Raw genomic sequence first — 20,307 nt, 5'->3', positions numbered from 1 at the left:
AGGGGGTTACTCTAACTGCCACAGCCCACACCTCGTCCACTCCTCCCAGCCCAGAGCTCACTTCTCAGTTCAGGTAACTGTTGCCTTGGATTCAACAGGGGATGGGCAACCGTTACGTGTAACTTCAGGCAACAGAGGCCTCAGGTTCTGAGTTGCTCTGAATTGTTCTTCCTTTTGTGGAATGGTAGTACTTCAGACCTACTTCATCTTGTCCAGTATCTCATGGTGGACCCTCAGGCTGCCTTGAGAGGAAGAGTTTGTTCCTATTTCATGTCACTCCTTCATGGACAGGGAACAGATGTGGAGTGGGGTTGGTTCGGGTGGAATGTCTATGAAGGCTGCTTCCTCTTTTAAAGGGGGAAGGAGTGTAGCCCAGGATCAGGAAGATGATCTTCTGTGTTACTGTTAAACGTCCTATGACATCTGTTCTGGTTCGTTAGGTGCACCGTGGTGTGTACCTTGTTCTCCTGAACGGGGATGTGTTTCAGACAACTTGATCGCCATGGCATCTGGCTTATGCCTGCATCTCAGATTGTCTCTCCGTTATTGGGAGCTGGAAGGGAAAGGACCACAGGCGGTCTGTACTCCCACGACCAATGTAACATGACAATTCCCTGGCCCTTGTTTAATCCTCTGCAGCCATCACTGGCTGTGAAATGACAGAATCTAAGGGACACGCGCCTACTTCTGAGACCACCCCAAGCCCCTAGGAACAGAACTCCTGACTGATGACAGTGACTCTGGGCACTGGGGAGGGGGTGGCAGGACCTGGCCCATGTTACGTATCTGCTGTGAGTTGCTCTGAGATGCAGGTGCTTTCTGGGCCAGTGTCATGGGTTTGTATCAGGATTCCATTAGAGATATTTTCCAGCATTTTGTTTTGTGAGGCTAGGAAAGAAAGAGGGGATTTATACTGAGCATCAGGAAAAGGAGGACTGAGGAGGAGGTGGGGCCCTAATATTTTACACAGTGCCTGTCCACAAAGGGCCTTTGGGGGCCTAGAACTTACCTTGCAGAAGGCCCCTACCTGCTAGTACGCCGGCTGAGGGGCATTTCTCACAGAGCGGATGTCCACACAGCTCCAGGTCTTGGGAGACAGCCTGTGAGGCTTAGGTGCCAGGGTGTGCCTTAGGGAGGCTCTCCAAGTGAGTGCTTGCTGAGGCAATTTCTTCTCGGCAGGCAGGGGTCAGGGAGCTTGGTGGATGGGCGTGGGGTCACCAGTGGAATAATTCTCAACTGGAGGTCAGGGCATGAAAATCACTTGAAGACATTTGCACGCTGCAGTTTCCCCTGTCCAAGTGTCTCTCATCTGTGATTTACACTCTGATGCCGCAGAAAGCCTCAGTCCCACTTGCCCATTCTCCTCCTCCATTCACTCCTTTCCTTTGCCTCAACAGCATCTGCAGTGCTGGGAACGGATGTCACCATGAACCCCGGTGCCTCCTTGTCTACTTTCATGGCAGTGTCCTTTCCTCCACCCATTCCTGGCGCCCAGCACCGGCCACCCTGGGAGCAGCACCTGCCACCTCTCATCGCCCCCGCATTCCCTCCTGGCAGCAGCCTGCGGCTGCCAGCTTTCCCCAGGATGCCTTTGGTGGCTAACGGTGGCTGTGGCCCCAGTGCCCCTGGGGCTTGCAACTTCACTGTACAAATCAGGTCACAAGGGAGGCCAGTGCAGGCCCCCCAGACTCAGACCTTTATCGTTCCTCAGGGCCCCCTCAACTTGAGCACTCCAGGGGTCCTCAGAGTGAGTGCTGCATGTCCTGCACCCATATTCTTAGCCACCCCTGCGATGGAGACCATTGTGACTGCTCCAGCTGTTGGAGTTACTCAGGCTGGCAGGGGAGGCTGGACCCCAGGCTTTCCTCCTCAAGCTCCACCACCAGCTGCCCAGATGGCCCCTAACCTTCGCCCAGTGAACTCTGGGCCATGGCCACATGGCACTTCCAGGGAGGGCAGCCTGGACACCAACCAGCCCTACGCCTCGCAGGATGACTGCTCTAACAACCAGAGCGTGTACAGTAACTTCCGACGTTGGCAGCGCCTCAAGCCACTGGCCTGGAGACACCTTCCCCAGAGTCCTGATGCAGAAGCTCTTTCCTGCTTTCTCATGTGAGTGAACGCTCAGGGGGTTGTGAGCTTATCGGAGCTCTTACATAAAGAGGAACTGGGGATGGACTCGCAGCTTAGGTTTCTAGGGATCCTGGAAGCAAGGTGTGAGGGCGATGTCCATGCCATGGGAAGGCACATTGTCGGCCATACGGGCGAGCCTGCCAGTCCCTGACATCATGACTGAAATGTGCCTTATCTCGACTGACCCCACCCCCCTGTGAGTCTAGCCAGCTTGTTCTTCCATGATTCTCAATGTAATATGGCCTGAAGACTTGCAGTCAGAGAGGGTCGTGGTGTAAGTTGAGGAGCCAAGGAGTGGATGCCACACTCTCCTGTGCTGACGTCTCCTTTCATACAGCACTTGAGTGTACGTGGCCGGGGGAGGTCACTTCGGAGGAGGGGGAGGAGGGCGGGGCCCAGGGGTGTGCTTAATGCACGCCTGGACTTCGTTGTTGTGGAGAATTCCAGTAGGAACTGGGTGATGGTAGAGCTCTCCTAAGGGCGTGGGCTCTCTCCCGCTAGAGTTGTGAGCCTGGCAGGCATTTCCATCCTAAACCTGCGGTCCCTCGTAAAAAGGGGACAATCACACTTCACTCAGAGGACCGTGCAGAAGACTCCTTGGGCTAATCTATGAAGTGTGAGCAGATTGCCTGGCACATGCCACGCCTCACTGATGATAGTGATTTTTATTATGAAAAGGCAGCCTTGAAGAGGAAAAGAGCTCCCCAAGGCACAGTGTCCCAGCTCTAGCCTGGGAGTGGATGGTCATCCTCGAGGGAGTGTGAGGCGGTGACGGCAGTAGCCGGGAAGGCTTGTCTCTGCCACATCCCAGACACCTGCCTCTCACCCTCCTGTGGCTAAGTCATGCTGTGTTGAGTGACGTGTGGTCCACATTGGCGGGTGGGGTCAGGCAGGTGGGGACTGGGCTGGGCACAGAGACTGACCCCGAGTGCTTACAGCCCAGCGCTTCGATCCCTGGCCCGCCTGAAGCCCACCATGACACTGGAGGAGGGACTGTGCAGGGCCGTGCAGGAATGGCAGCACATTAGCAACTCTGACCGGATGATCTACTACGAGATGGCGCAAAAGTGAGTCAGCGTCCTGGGCCCAGGGGCTGCGTGGAGGGTGAGGCGAGTGGGTGAGGGCAGGGTCTGGCCGTGGGGGTGCTCATCAGAGAGGACAAAGGAGAAGGGCTGTTGCTCGGAACAGGGACCCCGCAGCCCAGAGGCCCTACAGTCCTCCAGAAACCCCTCCCTCACCTTGAGAGTTTGGGTCTTCTGTCCTTCCTCCACCAGGAGCTCTGCCCTCCCGAGTTTGACCTACCCTTGCCCTGACATGAAGGTCTCAGGACGGGGCAGGGTGAAGTTGTGAGTCCAGTAGGGGTCCAACTCCGGCCATATGGGCTGGGCCGGGGAAAGAGCTCCACCCGCCAGCCTGCTGCTTCCTTAATGGTGGCTGACGGCGGCCACTGACATAGATTTGGGACCCCCTCTCCTCATGAAAAGTGGCCTGAGTGGGTACCCTGGCATCCCTGAAGGGGCTGGGGAAGCCAGCTGTCGTCAGCCCAAAGGTCTCTGGCCCTTCCAGTGTTTGCTCCACGGTAATCCCCTTGGTTTAAGAAACAAAACAAAACAAACAAGTGCCTCTCAGAGGAAAGGAACGCCTGTCCTCTAAGCTCAGCATCCACCTCGTCCAGCTTGTCCTGAGCCCTGTCTCCAGGTCTATGTTCCAGGACTCTCAGTCCCAACCCAGGGTCCTGGATTCGGGCAAGGACCCCTGTGGGGAACACATGCCTGTTCCAGCCTCTGGCTGTCAGCCCTTCATGTGGTTCTGGATGGGGACGGGGGGGCATGAGGAGGGTACCCCCTGGGTCAGCCATGTGTCCCGTTGACCTGGTTCAGTGCGGCGACCTGGCTCTATGCTGTTGAATGCTCTCCAGTGCTGGTGAGGCAGGAAGGGTCCCAGATCTTGTATCAGTTCCAGGAGCAGCTCTCTGCTGTGGACAGCACCTCACAGGGCCTTGACAGCACCAAGGCATATCCTCTCCCAGTCCCTCATTCTTGGCTGCCTTTGTTGGGCTCCAGAACCCAGGCCATTTTCTCAGGGTGGCCTGTGCCTCCATCACCCCCCAGGTTCATAGAATTTGAGGCAGAGGAGGAGATGCAGATTCAGCAGTTGCAGTGGATGCAGTGCGCGCAGGGCCTGCCTCCTCCAGCCCCACCGAAGCTGGATCCTCGGGGGCCCCCAGCCCCGAAAGTGGGCCTTCAGCCAGCCACCCAGGTTCCCACTGGAGTTGAAGGCACAGGTAACAGGGGCCTAGGGTTGGCCACTGTTCCCATGTGGATCATTTTCCTTCAAGACAGGGGCATTGGTCTTTCAAGCAAAACAGACACCGAGGCGGGGGGTGCGGGGGTGGGGTCTCAGATGCCCTTTGTCACTACGGGGTATTGACTTGGTCAATTTTGTAACTTCTCTCACACCTCCCTGTCAAAGGACTGCACACAAAGTCTGCCTAAGAAGTGGGCTTGATGGGGACACCCCTGGAAAATTGGAGGTTCCCCACTTCCTTACATGTGACTCTCTTAGATGCCCCCCTTACCTCCCCCCTCCAACTGTGGTCCTGACCACCCCCACACCCACATCAATGTCCCCCCAACAATGCCCTCACCAGCGTGCGCTCGGTGGTCAGGAGGTGGACCGGGAGCCCCTCACCTTCCTTCCCTTCCTCCTGCTCTGCCTCAGCCTGTGCTCCCAGGATGTCCGGCCCCAGCGCCCAGCCCTCCCGCCCGAAGCCACACAGGTCCCAGCGACCCCCGGAGCCCAAGGCACCCGAGGAGATTCCACCTGAGGCTGTGAGGGAGTATATGGACATCATGGAGGCGCTGGTGGGGCCCGTCCACTCAGCCACAGGCGACTCAGATGGAGAATGGGGAGAGGACGGAAATGAGCTGCAGCAGGAAGAGGACGGCACCTACTCGGACCCGGATCTCTTGAGCTACATTGACAAGCTGTGTTCCCAGGAGGACTTTGTCACCAAAGTAGGCTAGGCCTGGAGACTGGGGTCTACAAGATGCCAGGGCATGGAACACTCAGCACCCAAGATCTGGGTTCTGCTCAGGCTGTTGGGACTTAAGCTCAGCTCCTGAGCCTGGTGTTAGGGGAGGTTTACGCAGATGTTTGTGTGTATATGTTTGTGTCTATCTGTGTGTATGCCTTTGTGTCTGTGTTTGTGCCTCTGTATATGTGCTCTTTTGTGTGTGACTGTGTATGTGCATGTTTGCGTGTGTGTGTGTGTGTGTGTGTGTGTGCTGACCATCCCTGCCTCGTGGAGGAGAGTGGGGTGGGTCTCTGCTTTTCACTTTCCCTCCTGGTCTTCTTGCCTCACAGGCCACTCCTGGCCAAGGATGCTCACAGCCTCTTCTTTCTGTTCTAGGTGGAGGCAGTCATTCACCCTGGATTCCTGGCATATTTGCTTTCCCCAGACCCACAGCTGGATCTCTTGGCCCTAGAGAAGGAGCTGGAGCAGGAGGAAGGGCTCAACCCCGAAGAAGTGAGTCAGGGGAGGGAGAGGGACACTCAGGGAGCCAGGGGACCCCACGGGAGGGGGACCCCAGGTGATCCAGGGGACAGGGGAACCCAGATGACCCAGGGGAGCCAGAGGAGGGAGGGATCCCCAGTAGAACAGGGGACACAAGGGACACCCAGGAAGACCAGGGCACGGAGGGACCCCAGTGAACAGGGGAGAGGTAGGGCCCCAGAACAGGAGGGTCACATAGCACTGTCCATCCCTCCCCTGCCTGGGACGCCTGGCATGGGGAAGGGCCCGTTCTGGGGTGGGTGCAGTGCAGGGTGAAAGGAAGGAGAGGATGGGGATCCGGGAGGGGTGGGAAAGACACAAAGCTGGGAATAAGGTGCAGGAGGATGGCAGGATTGCCACAGTGTCTGTATTTGGATTCGAGTCCTGGGGTCGCCCGTCCCCTCCTCCCCCCCAGGGCCACTGTCCCACTGCCCAGTGCTCCTCCTCTCACACGTGTGTGTGGAGCCGTCACTGTCCTCCTCCCTCCTACCAGCTGGTGCAGAAACGACTCCTGGCCTTGAAAGAGGACGACGGTGTGCGGGCAGCCCCGAGTCACAGTGCACCCGGAATGCGCTCAAGTCCTTCTGAGTCTGACACCGGCCAAGGTGCCCACAGGCACGACCAAGACCCCCATCTAGGGGTCAGTGATGAAGCCTGCCCACCAGAGATTGATTCTGAGGCTCTTCATAGGCTCATCCAAACAGACACTGACCTGTGTAGGCCCAAAGTCTTTGTTCCCTGTCGAGGACATCAGGAGGTCTCTCCATTCCGGGCCGGACGGCCCTCCCCTCCCCAGGATCAAAGACGCACTGGCCCTCTACTGGGACCCAGGGATGCATCTCTTCTCAGAGAGGCCTCTCCTGTTCGGGAGGCCCGAGGGCCCAGGGACGGGTCCAGTGAGGACGAGGAGGAGCTCTCCAGCCTGGCCTTCCTCTCTGGCTCTCTGCAGAGCCTGCTGCCTTTCTGGCTGTCCCAGAGTCCTGTGCATGCCTCAGGCCTGGCCTCCCCTGGAGGTTGGGGGGCCCAGAGTGCTCCTTAGGCCCCCTCCTCTCAGAGAAGAGGCCTCAGCCCAGCTCCACCAGCCACTCCCAAGTCGAGGAAGTGGGCTCTGTGTGGACGCCCAGCCGCTGCTGAGAAGCTGCCCATCCCCGGGGCTGGCTCGCCCCTCACAGCCCAGGAAGAGAAAACGTGACCCGTTTGTCACAGAGAAGCGTGGGTGAAGGAAGAAGAAGCACTGCAGCCAGTAGGGAACAGCTGGGCCAGCCCTCCAGGGGAGCCTAGGGCTCCTCCTCCTCCCAGTGCTGATCCTGGATGATGTGGGGGGAAGGGAGGGTGGGCAGGACCACCAGGGTGGGGAGGGGGAGTGGGATTGTGGGGGATTAGGGAGGTGGGTGTGGCCAGGTGTGGGTGGGAGGAGGACCTTTGGAGTGATGTATGTAAATTGTGAACAAAGATCGTTTTTTGTGGGAAATGCTCTCAGGCCACTGTCATCTTGTTGGTGTTGAGCTGCTCCACAGAGAGCGATCCTGAGAGGAAGGAAGGATGAGGGAGGTCACAGGAGCTCTGGATCTACAGGTGGCCACACCTTTCCTCCACATAGACAAGGACTCCTCAGGCTGCTCCTGGGAACGCACAGCTCTCACTTGCCCCAGGGATCCCCTCATCATGCCCTTCTCTAACGCCTGCTTGGCTAGGGCCCTTCTGGGGCACCTGTACCATCTGCTGCATCCCTGAACCTTCTGGGGAGGCAGAGCTGCTTTTGTGCCTTTCCGCCCTCTGGACACTCACCAGTTTCTAGGATGGAGCCTGGAGACAGCCCTTGTCATTATGGAGCTTCTCTCTGCTTCCCTGAAGTGGCCAGGCGACGGCGCTGGGATGACCCTCTGCTCATCCAGGGTTTCCTGTGTGGGTGGCCTGACCAGAGAGGAAAAGTCTTGGCCATGGGGACAGGACTGTCTGCCTCATCGTAGCGGGAGCATCCTCTAGTCCCACTGGGATTATTGCAATGTGGAGAGTGGTGGAGGCCGCTACCTCTTAATCCTAATGAGGGTGCTACAAGGGGAATGGGTGTGGGGAAATTCATGGGGCACCCGTTAAAGGTGTGTATAAGGGAAAGGACAGTTGGGCCCCTTTGTGGAACTTGTGGGATTTCTGTGCAGCAGCATCTCGTTCAACTGAGGGAGGAGGACCCATCTGGCTGTGGCCGTGGGGACTGGCGTCCGGGGCCTCCGGGTCTGCAAAGACACCCCAGAACTACTGTCCCTTCCCTTTCCACCCATGGCTGGACATGTGTGTGTATCGGTATCAACACTGGTTTGTATCCCCATAGAAAACAGATCCTCCTAACAAACTATGACCACGTTTCACAAGAACAGCTTGCTCACAGGGGCAGCAGGGGGTGGGAGAGGTGTCTGTGGCCCCAGATCTGAGTGGGAGCTGGGATCCATGCTGAGGAGTGTGGAGGCCTCAGTCACCGTCCTGTGGGTGCCGGCAGAGACTTCGAATCATCAGAGCAGGGGAAATGACCGCTCATTAGAGTGAGAGGAGCAAACAACGAGGGGCAGGGAGTAGACCCCTGCTGTCTCCCAGAAGTGCTTCCCCTCCCAGTCTGCTTAGCCTCTGTCACAGCCTGTGCTGGCCCACCTCTGAAGCCCCTTCCTCCTAAAGCACTGAGATGCTCTGATCTTTTATGGACCTGCCCTGGGCCTCATCCCCCCTTCCCTGCTGGCCAAAGGCTCTTCTCCTGCTTCTGAGTTCTGATTCCTTCCCCAGGACCCAGGCAGGTGTTAGGACAACAGAGACTCCCTGAACATGACCCCTACACCACCAGCATGCAATACTGGGGCCGCAGGCTTTCACAGGTGGCCTGACTCTCTGCTGGACCCTGCAAAGAGCTTGGAGAAGAAAGGGGCTCATGTCTCTCCACCTCCACAGAATCTGTAGGTCAGCCTCACAGGTCCTTCTCTGTCCAGGTGGGCAGCACATATGTGCTCCCAGCCCTCCTTGACCCTTTGTGAAAGAAAGTTTTTGCAGCTTAGTAGTCTGATAGTAGTCAAGGTGTCTCAGGGCTTGTTCCTTTTGAAGCCCTACAGGAGAATCTGTTTCCTTTCCCTTTCTGTCTTCTAGAAGCTGCCTGCATTCCTTGGAATTAGTCCCTTCTTCCATCTTCAAAGTGCATCACTTTAATCTCTGCTTCCCTCATCACATGGTCTCTCCAACTCTGACTCTTCCTGTGGCCCTCCTACACAGCTCTTTGTGTTTATATATAGCCCACCCAAAAAATTTATGATCATCTCTTCATCTCAAGATTTTTTACTTAGTCACAGCTGCAAAGTCCATTTTTCCATACAAGGTGACGTTCACATATCGTTATAGGAGGGGTTAAACACGGACGTTTTTGGGGAGCCATAATTTACCCTACTAGAAGAAATCCACAAGAATACCTACCATCAGAATCCACATGAATAACAGACTATGACCAAGTGGCGTTGATTCCAGGGACGCAAGCCTTGTTCAATGGTAAACACTCACCAGTGTAATCTACCAGATTGAGTCTAAAGAGGAGACACGTGCTGTCACACCAGTTAACACAGAACAGGCGTTTAACGGAATTCAACACCACTTCACATTAAAAATGCTCAGAAGACTAGGAATAGAAGGTCACTACCTCAACCTAATAAAGCACATCTACAAAAAACCTACTTCTAACATCACATGAAATGGTGAAAGAATGAATGCTTTTCCCCGAGTTCAAAAACAAGGTTAGAATGTCCACTCTTATCTTAGTTTTCAACTTAGCACTTTAGATTCTAGTTAGTGTAGTACAGCAAGAAAAGGAAAAAAAGAGGCATACATATTAGAAAAGGAGAAATATAACTGTCATTCTTTACAGATGACATAATTGTCTACATAGAAAATTCCAAGGAATGTATAAGTAGACTCATAATAAATTATAATAACTTGCTTTAGCAGGATCTCAGAATATAAAATCAATACATAAACATTAATACACAACATTGATCATATTTCCATATACTAGTAACAAACTGAACGATTGAAAACCAAAATTTAAAACATATTAAATAGGTTCCAGTTCAAGATGGCAACAGAGGAAGATCCTGAACCCACCTCCTCCCACAAACACACCAAATCTACACCTACATATGGAAAAATTTCCTCTGAAGAAAACTAAAAGATGGTGGAGCAACCCCTTCACATCAGGAAAACCAGAGGGAAACCACATCAAAACAGGTAGGAAAGGCTGAGACACAATTTTGCCATAAACCCCATCCTTGGTGTGGAGACACACAATTAGGAAGGAACTCAAAACCTGGAGCTTCTTCCTGAGAGGTGAAGGGTTTGGACCCCACATTGGGCACTCCAAATTTTAAGGCTGGCACCTGAGAGATAGACCGCCAAAACATGTGACTTTGAAGACCAACAAGGCACATCCCATGAGACCCACAGGGCTGTGGTGAACTGAGGAACAGCTCTTAAAGGGCCTGTGCACAGACTCACCTGCCCGAGGGCCAAGTGCAGAAGCAGCCCTTTGAAAAGCACTCTGACTTTTTGTGAAAGAGATTCACTTCCCAATTTTAAAGCATTAATCTGAGAAACAGGGGCCTGCTGGAATACTCCCCAGGGACAGAGGCTGGCGGGTGCCATCTTCCTGCGCTCTCTCTGCCTTGATAAAACTGAAAGGTGCCATCTTTTTTCCCCTTTTTCCTTTCCTGCAGGTGACAACTTTGTGCTCCAGCCATCTGGCTCCTTCTTCCCTGCTCTTCCTCTGTCTTGCTATATATATATATTTTCCTCCTTCTTTTTCGGTTTTTCTTTTCCCTCTTTCCCTTTATTCAAATGGTGTCATCTTTGCACTCTTCCCACCGCCTCACTCCAGCCAGTAAGCATCATCTTCACACTTTCCTTCTGATGTGCTCCAGAGAGCCAGAATCTCCAAGACGGGAGATCCCATTTTTGTGGCCTCCACTCAGGGGATGCTCCTTGGTCACCTGGCTCTGGAGGCAAGGATTTCTTTTCTGAGTCCCATGGGACTGTAACAATTGGAGAGACAGTTCTTGGCAGGATACCACCCCAGGATGTACCATTACAAATTAGACTGAGACACAGCCCCAGCCTTTACATGAAAAAGGACTATTTGCTAGTAGGGACAAGACTTAAGAGCAGGCTTCAGGTTCAGCACACATCTAGAGGCTACAGATGTGCTCTCAGGGAAGGTAGCCTGGGGGTACCATCTTTCCACCCTCACTCTGCCTTACTACAGTTCACTGGTATCTCCCAGAATGGAGCTTGTACACTTATCTGAAGCACTGTTTTCTTGTGACTGCTCCCCAGGGAACACCTTCAGATTGCTTGCTTCTGGGGCCCAGCGGGGCTTACACTTGCAATCTCACAAGACTGAATATATTTGCATTCTTTAAAAGCTGTTACCAAATTTTCTGGCTTCCTATCAACCTGAATCTAGGTGCTGCCTGAGATCCTCCCCTTTGGGATGCTTATTTACCTTGGCACACCCTCAACTGCTGGGATGGTGTGCCATGTCTATTAAAAATAAACTGCTTAGACAATCACAAAGGTTTGAAAGGCAACCAAGAGTAGACAGGGTTAAATGACAAGGTTCATCTGTCACACAGCTCTTCAAGACTGGGAGATGTGGCTATTTCACTTAATGCATAGAAACCAACACAGAGAGTCAAGCAAAATGAAGAAAGAGAGGACTATACTCGAAAAAAAGAACAAAATAAAAACCTCAGGAAAAAATCTTAATGAAATGAACATAAGTAATTTACTTGATAAAGAGTTCAAAGTTACGGTCATAAAAATGCTCACTGAACTCAGAAGAAAATGGATGAAAACAGTGAGAACTTCAACGAAGAAACAGAAGATATAAGAAAGGTCCAAATAGAAGTCACAGCACTGGAGAATGCAATAACTGAACTTAGAAATATAGTAGATGAAGCACAAGAAAGAATAGGTGAACTCAAAGACAGGTCAGAGGACCTCATCCAATCAGAGAATAAGGAAGAAAAAAGAATGAAAATAATGAATATAGCTTAAGGGATTTATGGCACATCAAATGGAATAACGTTCACCTTGTAGGAACTCCAGAAGGAGAATAGAAAAGGGGGCAGAAAACATTCGTAGAAATAATATCTGAAAACTTTTCCTAACCTGGGGAAAGAAACAGACATCCAGATACAGGAAGCCCAGAGAGCTCCAAAGCAGATCAACCTAAAGAGATCCATACCAAGAAATATCAAAATTAAAATGTCAACGTTAAAGATAACAAGGGAATCTTAAAATCACCAAGAGAAATACAACTTGTTATATAACCTGTTATATACAACTTGTTATACAACTTGTTATATAACGACATCAACCTAAAAAGCTTCTACACAGAAAAATAAACAATCAACAAAATGAAAGGGCAAGCTACAGAATGGGAGAAAATATTTGCAAATCATGTATGTGATAAGGTGTTAATATCCAAAATATATAAGGAACTCATACAATGGCTATATATATATATATCTATAGATAGATAGATAGATATAGATATAGATATAAATAGATTTTCAAACAATTCAGTTAAAACTTGGGCAGAAGAACTGAATAAAATTTTTTCCAATGAAGACATCCAAATCACAAACAGGTTCATGAAAAGATGATCTACATCACTAATCACCAGGGAAATGCAAATCAAAACTACAACAAGATATCACCTCAAAGAGACTAAGAGGTAACAAATGTTGACAAGGATGCAGAAAAGGAAACCCTTGTGCACTGTTGGTGGGCGTGTAAATTGGTACAGCCGCTATGGTAAACAATATGGAGTCTCCTCAAAAAATTAAAAAGAAAACTAGCATATATTAGCAATCCTGCTTTGGGTATATATGTATCCAAAGAAAATGAAATCACTATTTCAAAGAGATATCTGCACTTGCACGTTCATTGCAGCATTATTCACAATTGCCAAGAAATGGAAACAACCAAAGTGTCCATACATGGATAAATGGATATAGAAGATGTGGTATGTACATAGATGGAATATTATTCAGCCACGAAAAAGAAGAAAATCCTGCCACTTGCAACATTTATGGATCCTTGGGGCATTATGATGAGTGAAATAAGTGAGAGAGAGAAAAATAAATACTGTATGATATAACTAAATTGTAGACTCTAAAACAGCCAAACCCAGAGAAACAGAGAATAGAATGGTTGTTGCCAGGGGTTGGGGTTGGGGGAAATGAGGAGATGTTGACCAAAGGGTAAAATATCCAGTTAGCAGATGAATTTCTGGGAATCTAATCTACAGCATGGTGATTGCAGTTAACAGAACTGTATTATATACTTTAAAGTTGCTAAGAGAGTAGATCTTAAATGTTCTCATGGAAAAAAAGAAATGGTATTTATGTGAGGTAATGGAGTTGTGTTAACTAGCTCCGCTGTGGTAATCATTTCACAACATGTAACATACCAACAAGTTGTACACCTTAAACTTACACAATGCCATTTGTCAATTACATCTCAATAAAGTTAGAAAAAATACAGAAAACAGACTGTTGCACAACATTCAAGCAAAAATACTAGTTTTGGACTGCTTTTTCTTGAATGTAGTCATTGTTCCTTCTTGAATCTGTTTTGTATCACATGATAGCAGACTCATACAGGCAGCTTACTTCTGATCAGGCGCAGCCAAAAAGAAGCAACTGATGGTATATGGGAGTTTAGGGATAAGCTACGAGATTTCTCCCTTTCTTCCTCTACTTTGTGAAGATTCTCCAGCAGCAACTGTGTAACTTCCACGGCTCCAACTCCAATGAGACAGAACTGGTATGGTCTGCCATTGATGATCATTTAACCTGGCCCTGGACTCCTTTACAACCCTCTCCTTAACTTTGCCTTTCCAGCATAGGGGTAAAAGTAAATTCCTGTTCCTACTAATCACTCCATTATCTAGGTGGCCCTTCTTTACTTCTCAGAAGTTTCATCACTGGTGTTCTTAATACCCTGTACTAAATTTATTTGCAAAGACTTGAAACAATTTCTATTTTATTTGTTATAGGAAAATACAGCATAATAAAATTTCCAAATATTAAAAAAATTAGAATAGACATGAAATCTCAAAATGGGGAAATGTTAGCCACGTTTAGGAAGAAAATGTACTAATATTATTGGAGGAGAGAATTCAGGAATTGGAAGATAACACTAATGAGTTTGGAAGGTATAAGACTGTGGAGAAGTTTGAATGGTGGGCTTCATGACACAGGAAATAGGGAGTGAGTCAAAGTTCTATAAAGATTGTGCTCACTTCAGCAGCACATATACAAAGTTTTATAAGATTAATCTGAAAGTGGTAGGCAGTTTGGAGTATGTGATGGAGTGATGTCAAAGAAAAATTGCACCAGATGGTTAAACAGGCAAGGAGTACTTTACTCAAGATGATTCTGTAATAGGGGAGAGAGACTGAACTCCGTTCTGCTGAAACAAAAGGCACGGAAGTTTTTAGATGCCAGGATGAGCTGTAGGAAAAATAGTAGAGGATGCTGGGGAAGAGATTGGTCAATATAATTAGACCATCTCTGTTTGCTTTGGCTCTTATCAAAGTTAGGCTCCTATACTCCCCACAGAGACTGGGAACTAGGGGCAATACCTTTCTTGAAGGTTATATTTCAAAGAGCTGACTCCCAGGTCCTTGAGAAAGACATTTCCGGGTTGGAAAATTATCAAGTGACTAGGAGAAAATTTACATCTCAAAGGGGCAGAGAAAGAATTTACAATTTCAAGTTTCTTAAAGTAAATGTTTTCAGAAAAGGGAGGTTAAGGGCCTATGGTAAAGAAAAAACCTGTCTGAAGTTTAGCCAAACTGAGGGAAACATTAAGGCCATCTTGATCAGTAGTTAAAATTAGCATTACCTTCAGGAAGGTTATTTTATAAAGGCATGATCTATAGGAGTAAAGAAAAGCAATGCTTTAGAAACTTTATCAGAAGAATCAAAAGTAATTGTCTGCTAGTTAGATACAGGTCAGGAATAATGAGAAAGGGCAGTTACAAGGTAAACTCAACTAATGTTCTCTGTGTTGTAGCTTTAATAAAGATGAAACACGTAGAAAAAAAATAATCCATTGGTACACGGTGAGAGCCAATTGGATGGATTGCCCAATTAGAAGTACTTCTTTATTTTCTAGTCATTATCAGTCAAGGATTAACAAACCTACTTTTATTAGATATACTTCTGTCTAGGGATTGAGAAATAATTTTTTAAACTTAATCACTACTTTATTTCTGTGAGATTTTTAAAAATATACTTTGGGGAAAAGTAATGCAAGAGTGATATAGCACTAAAACATTGAAGTGAATGACATAATAAGATCCTATCTTTCTCAATTTAAGGAGAAAAAAAGGAAGGGCAAAAGAAATGGGCAGAAAGTAAGTTGACCTACCAGTCATTGTGTCAAGTGTTTTCATATATTTATCTAATTTAATACTCACAAAACAATGAGACATAAGGAAGATATTTATCCCATTCCGTAGATGAAACTCTGTTTACAAAGTAATATATCAACCAACTGTAGAGCTGACCCTTGAGTTTAAGGCCTTACGTCTGTTGAAATGCAAGAGCCAAACCCTGCTAATACAAGGTGCTTAGAATAGGTAGACTTCAGTGAGCAGGAAAATTAGAGCATGCGTGAACTGATGACAAGTTCTGCTGATCTAGTAGCTTTGTGAGATTTGTCTAGATTCAAAGGCCCTTGCTCTCCTAAACCATCAAATTATCGGTGGTCTCCTTCTTAAACAACCAATATTTGCAGAGCTATTCAGACTTTGGGTCATGGTATTTTTTCAAGGATTAACTATTATCACTGGCTTTTCAAATTTTAACTTTAGAAAGTCCTTGCTTTTGTTGGAAGCAATGTTAAATTTTGATGCAGTTGTTTGCAGGGATGAAACTTGGTCGCCCTCTGGAGGCTATTCTCAAGTCTGACTACCATACCTAAATTTTGAGAAAGAAGTCAGGTCTTAACAATTTAACAACTCATTTTAAATGTGTGGAAATTATGTATATACATTATACTTTTTTAGAAGTTACAAAAACACTGAGTTCAAAATGCTCAAAATATTTTAAAATGCTGAATTAAACGTTTTATGGCATAGCATGTTTTGAATTCCTGTTCTCCCTTTGGAAATGGAGATGGTCATCATTCCCCTTTTATCATGCAATATCTATAATGGGACTAAAACCCTTATTTTTCCTCCCTTATTATAGGAACACATGGGCAATTAGTTCTATAAATTGAATGATAAAGCATATGACACAATACTATACACTCAGTTACTACCAAGATCTTTCATTTTAGGTTTAAAAAAAAATCTCTAAATTTCCAATTAAAATTTTTTTTCTTTCTCCCAGAGATAAAACATCAGAGCTTACAAGAACCCTTAAAAACAGAATGGCTCAAAGGATAAAAATGTTTTGCTCCCTAATTCATTCTTTTTCAGTTTTCTTGTAGAAGGTGTATTATACCAGTTAGTGAAAATTATACAAGCAAAGTTCTTGCCATATACTGGTGACAGCTTTTCTACATAAAGTAAGCAGTTAAGGGGCTTCCCTGGTGGCGCAGTGGTTAAGAATCCACCTGCCAATGCAGGGGACACGGGTTCCAGCCCTGGTTCCGGAAGATCCCACATGCCGCGTAGCAACTAAGCCCACGCGCCACAACTACTGAGCCTGCAATCTAGAGTCCGTGTGCCACAACTATTGAGCCTGCGCTCTAGAGCCCATGCGCCACAACTACTGAAGCCTGCGCACCTAGAGCCCATGCTCCGCAACGAGAAGCCACCGCAATGAGAAGCCCGCACACTGCAACGAAGAGTAGCCCCCACTCTCCGCAACTAGAGAAAGCTCACGTGCAGCAACGAAGACCCAACACACAGCCAAAAATAATAAATAAAAATTTTTTAAAAAGTAAGCAGTTATGAGCTGCTATAAACCTACTGTTTCTTCCCTTGATTTAAATGAATTTAATTCTTTAAATAACTGAGCAGGTAGAGAATTTAGACTCAGCCATTATTAGATGTACCTTATACAACCACAGTGGTATAAAAACCCTGTAACATGAAAGTGTTGTGGAGGTCCTTCTGGTCTTCTGAGACCGGGACACCCGTACCTTCATGTCCCATTTATAAATGTTCCTGTATAATGTTTGGGATGCTGAAATATTTGATGAGATAGATATACCATGCGTATTATATGCCTTCCCTATATCTCTCTCAACTACATCCCTCTAATGAGTTGGTGCAGCTCCAAGGCTCTATCCAGTAACAAGGTAGTGTCAGGCAGTGCTTGTTGTACTCACTGGCTTTTAATCCTCCAACTGCCTTGTAATCTCCTCCTTCACACCTGGATGCTTAGAAATGGCATATTTCCTGAGGAAGAGGTTTCTAGGGAGTCCTGTATACTTGCTTGACATGGGGACAGGAACAGAAGGGAAGATATTGGGAAGATGAACGGGTTTTTTTAATATAAATTTTTATGCCATAAAAACTATAGGTACCAAGCAAAGCAATCAGGGAAATTTATATTCATGCATTAATTTACCACTTACAATGATGAGTAGATAGAGAACATTAGATAGATTAAGGAAGTACCTAGGAGGTAAGATGGATAAGACTGATAATGGATAGGATAGGCTGATGTGAGAGGTTGAACTCAAGGATTATTGTTAGGTGCCTGGTTTATACAACTGGGTGAATGGTGTCACTACACACTAAGACAAATGAAAATGAAGGAGGAGAGATTCGGCAGTTTAGGGAGACCATGAGTATTTAGCTTTATGTATATTTTTAATGAACAGATTTAGATGTTAAATAGGCAACTGGATTTACAGAATTCAGATTAGAGGTCTCAGGTACACAAATGTCCAAACTTTATGGAGTTGGTAACTGAAGCTGTGTGTTTCTGTGAAATCATATTACGAGTTCTAGAGTGAGAGGACATAATGGCCTAGAACTGAATTTTGAAGAATTTCAACATTTAATGTCTGAGGAGAAGGATATGTACCTGCAAAGAAGATAGAGAATGAACTGCCACAGAGATCAGAGGAAAACCAGAGGAGTTTTTGGGTCAAGGAAAATCAAGTCTCAAAGACAGAAGCAAATCCTACTTACAGGTCAAGTAACTAGGAGATAAAATTTTCACATCGCATCCATGGATTTGGAAATAGGTTATGAAGTAACTTTTTATTGGAGTAATTTGGGAGTGGGTTGAAGCATGAGAAGGAAGTAATAAAGTGAAGATATCAAATATAGATAAACATTTATAAACAGCTTTATGGAGGTACAACTGATGCACAAAAAATGGCACATGTTTAATGTATACTATTTGATGAGTTTGGACATATGCATAAACCCATGAGACAATTAACACAATCAAGGTAATAGACATATCTGTCCCCTCCAAAAGCTTCCTTGTGTCCCATTTTTTCTGTGTGTGGTAAGAACACTTAACACGAAATCGACCCTCTTAACTAATTTTAAGTGCTTAACACTATTGTTAACTACAGACACTCTTTGTACAGCAGATTTATCGAATTTATTCATCTTGTATAGCTGAAAATTCATACCTGTTGAACAACAGCTCCCCATTTCTCCCTTTCCTCAGCCCCTGGCAACCAACATTCTATTCTCTGCTTCCAGGAAGTCTGATTATTTTACATACCTCATATAAATGGAATTATGCAGTATTTGTCCTTCTGTGACTGGCTTATTTACTCAGCGTATTGTCCTCCAGGCTCATCCCTGTTGCCACAATGGTAGAACCTCCCTCTTCTTTTAAAGTTGAAAATATTCCATTGTAAATATATACTACATTTTTTGAACCATGCATCTGTCGATGGACATTTTGGGAAAAGCTTCTTGACATTGATCTTGGCAACGATTTATTGGCTATGACACCAAAAGCACAGACCACAGAAGCAAAAATAGACAAGTAGATCTACATCAAAATAAAAAGCTCCTGCACAGCAAAGGAAACAACCAACAGAATGGAAAGGCAACTAATGGAATGGGAGAAAATATCTGCAAATCATGTATCTGGTAAGGGGTAAATATCCAAAATTTGTAAGGAATTCCCACAACTAAGTAGCAAAAAACCCAAATAACTCGATTAAGAAATGGGCAAAGGACTTGAATATACATTTTCCAAAGAACACATACGAACGGCCAAAACGTATATGAAAAGGTACTCAGCATCACTAAGCATCAGGGCAATGCAAATCAAAATCACAAAGAGATATCACCTCACACCTGTTAGGATGGTTAGTATCAAAAATACAAAGGTAACAAGTACTGGGGAGAATATGGAGAAATTGGATCTCTTGTACACTGTTGGTGGGAATACAAAATGGTATATAGTCACTATGGAAAACAGTATGGAGGCTTCTCAAAAAATTAAAAATAGAACTATCATATGATTTAGCAATCCTACCTCTGAATGGATTTATGTATATATATATACATATATATATATATATATGTATATATATGCATGTGTGTGTGTATATATATATGTATAAGAGAACTGAAATCAGGATCTCAAAAAGATTGCACTCTCATGTTCACTGAAGCATTATTCACAATTGCCAAGATATAGAAAAACATTTTCAAGAATTATTTTAAAAACTGTGCCTTTGAAGAAGAGATAGTGTGGTAATTAGAAACAGAAGTCAGGTGGAGAAAGGTGAGTTTGGTTTTGCTTTTCTTTTTTGCTTTACTCTTCTTTATTATTTTTCCCAATTTGGAAGATTTTAGAATGTTTAAAAAAGATAGTGGAAAAGATCCAGATTAGAGAAGGTATTGAACAAAATAAGGATCCTTAGAGAGTGGAAGGTGACACAATCCAAATCACGAGTAAGGGAATTGGGTTTAGTAGGAATAGAGCTTCTGTTCTGTTAAATTACCAAAGGAGACAAAGATGGGAGCAGATGTAGTAATTCTATTATATTAATTAAGAGGAAAGTTCTCCTAATGTCTTTTCTTTTCTTTTCTGTGAATTAAAAGAGATTATCTCCTGCTATTATAGCAAATGGTGGGGACACGGCCATTTAAGAACAGTGCAATAGCTGAATCACTTTGTTATACAGCAGAAACTAACACAACATTGTAAAGCAATTACACTCCAATAAAGATGTTTAAAAAAAAAGAATAGTGCAGAGAGAGAGAACGCACTGTAGAGAGTGGGAAATGATGGGTCCAGATTAATGTAGCAGAATTAAAGGGCAATATTAAAGGATCTTTTAGGTTAGTGATCATGAATTTATAAAGGAAACAATCTAAACTATTATACACTTTACTTGGGAAGACTTTGAAAGCTGGAGATCAAGAAAAGAGAAAGCAATGGTTTGGGTTGGTCCAGCATAATTAAAAGACACTGGAACGGGGTAGGGACAAACACACTATTAGATAATGGACATTGGAATGTAAGAGAGTAAGGAGAGATACAAAGGCAGTATCAGGAGAAAGCAAGGGAGTAAACAGACCTGCTTCAAAGTACTATCATAGTGGTGGGGTATTTGAACAAGTGAACTGGAATGTGAGAAGT

The 20,307-nt window shown here is 46.3% G+C and overlaps 1 protein-coding gene across 8 annotated transcripts in view; it reads right to left on the bottom strand.

Annotated features, from left to right (window-relative positions):
- The window catches only part of LOC308612903 (uncharacterized protein), a 125,753-nt gene that overhangs the window by 15,900 nt on the left and 89,546 nt on the right, over nucleotides 1–20,307 (bottom strand). For 3 of the 8 annotated variants that reach the window (XR_014015168.1, XR_014015170.1, XM_081225709.1), the window contains 2 exons: nucleotides 7,478–7,603; nucleotides 7,122–7,215 (listed from right to left, as the gene is read on the bottom strand). The exons of 3 other annotated variants lie outside the window; for them this stretch is intronic. Coding sequence is in view for 2 of the 5 variants with exons in the window: in XM_081225709.1 (XP_081081835.1) it covers nucleotides 7,515–7,603 (89 nt within the window). In the remaining 3 variants the exon portion in view is untranslated. Of the gene's footprint in view, nucleotides 1–7,121; nucleotides 7,216–7,477; nucleotides 7,604–20,307 lie in introns of those variants that run through there. 2 more of the 8 variants (XM_081225712.1, XR_014015171.1) reach the window with 2 other exon arrangements.

Source organism: Mesoplodon bidens (genome assembly GCF_964165515.1).
Source record: "Mesoplodon bidens genome assembly, chromosome: 2".
Taxonomy (NCBI): Eukaryota; Metazoa; Chordata; class Mammalia; order Artiodactyla; family Ziphiidae; genus Mesoplodon; species Mesoplodon bidens.
Note: the sequence above shows the minus strand (reverse complement) of the source record. Positions and strands in the feature narration are given on the sequence as shown.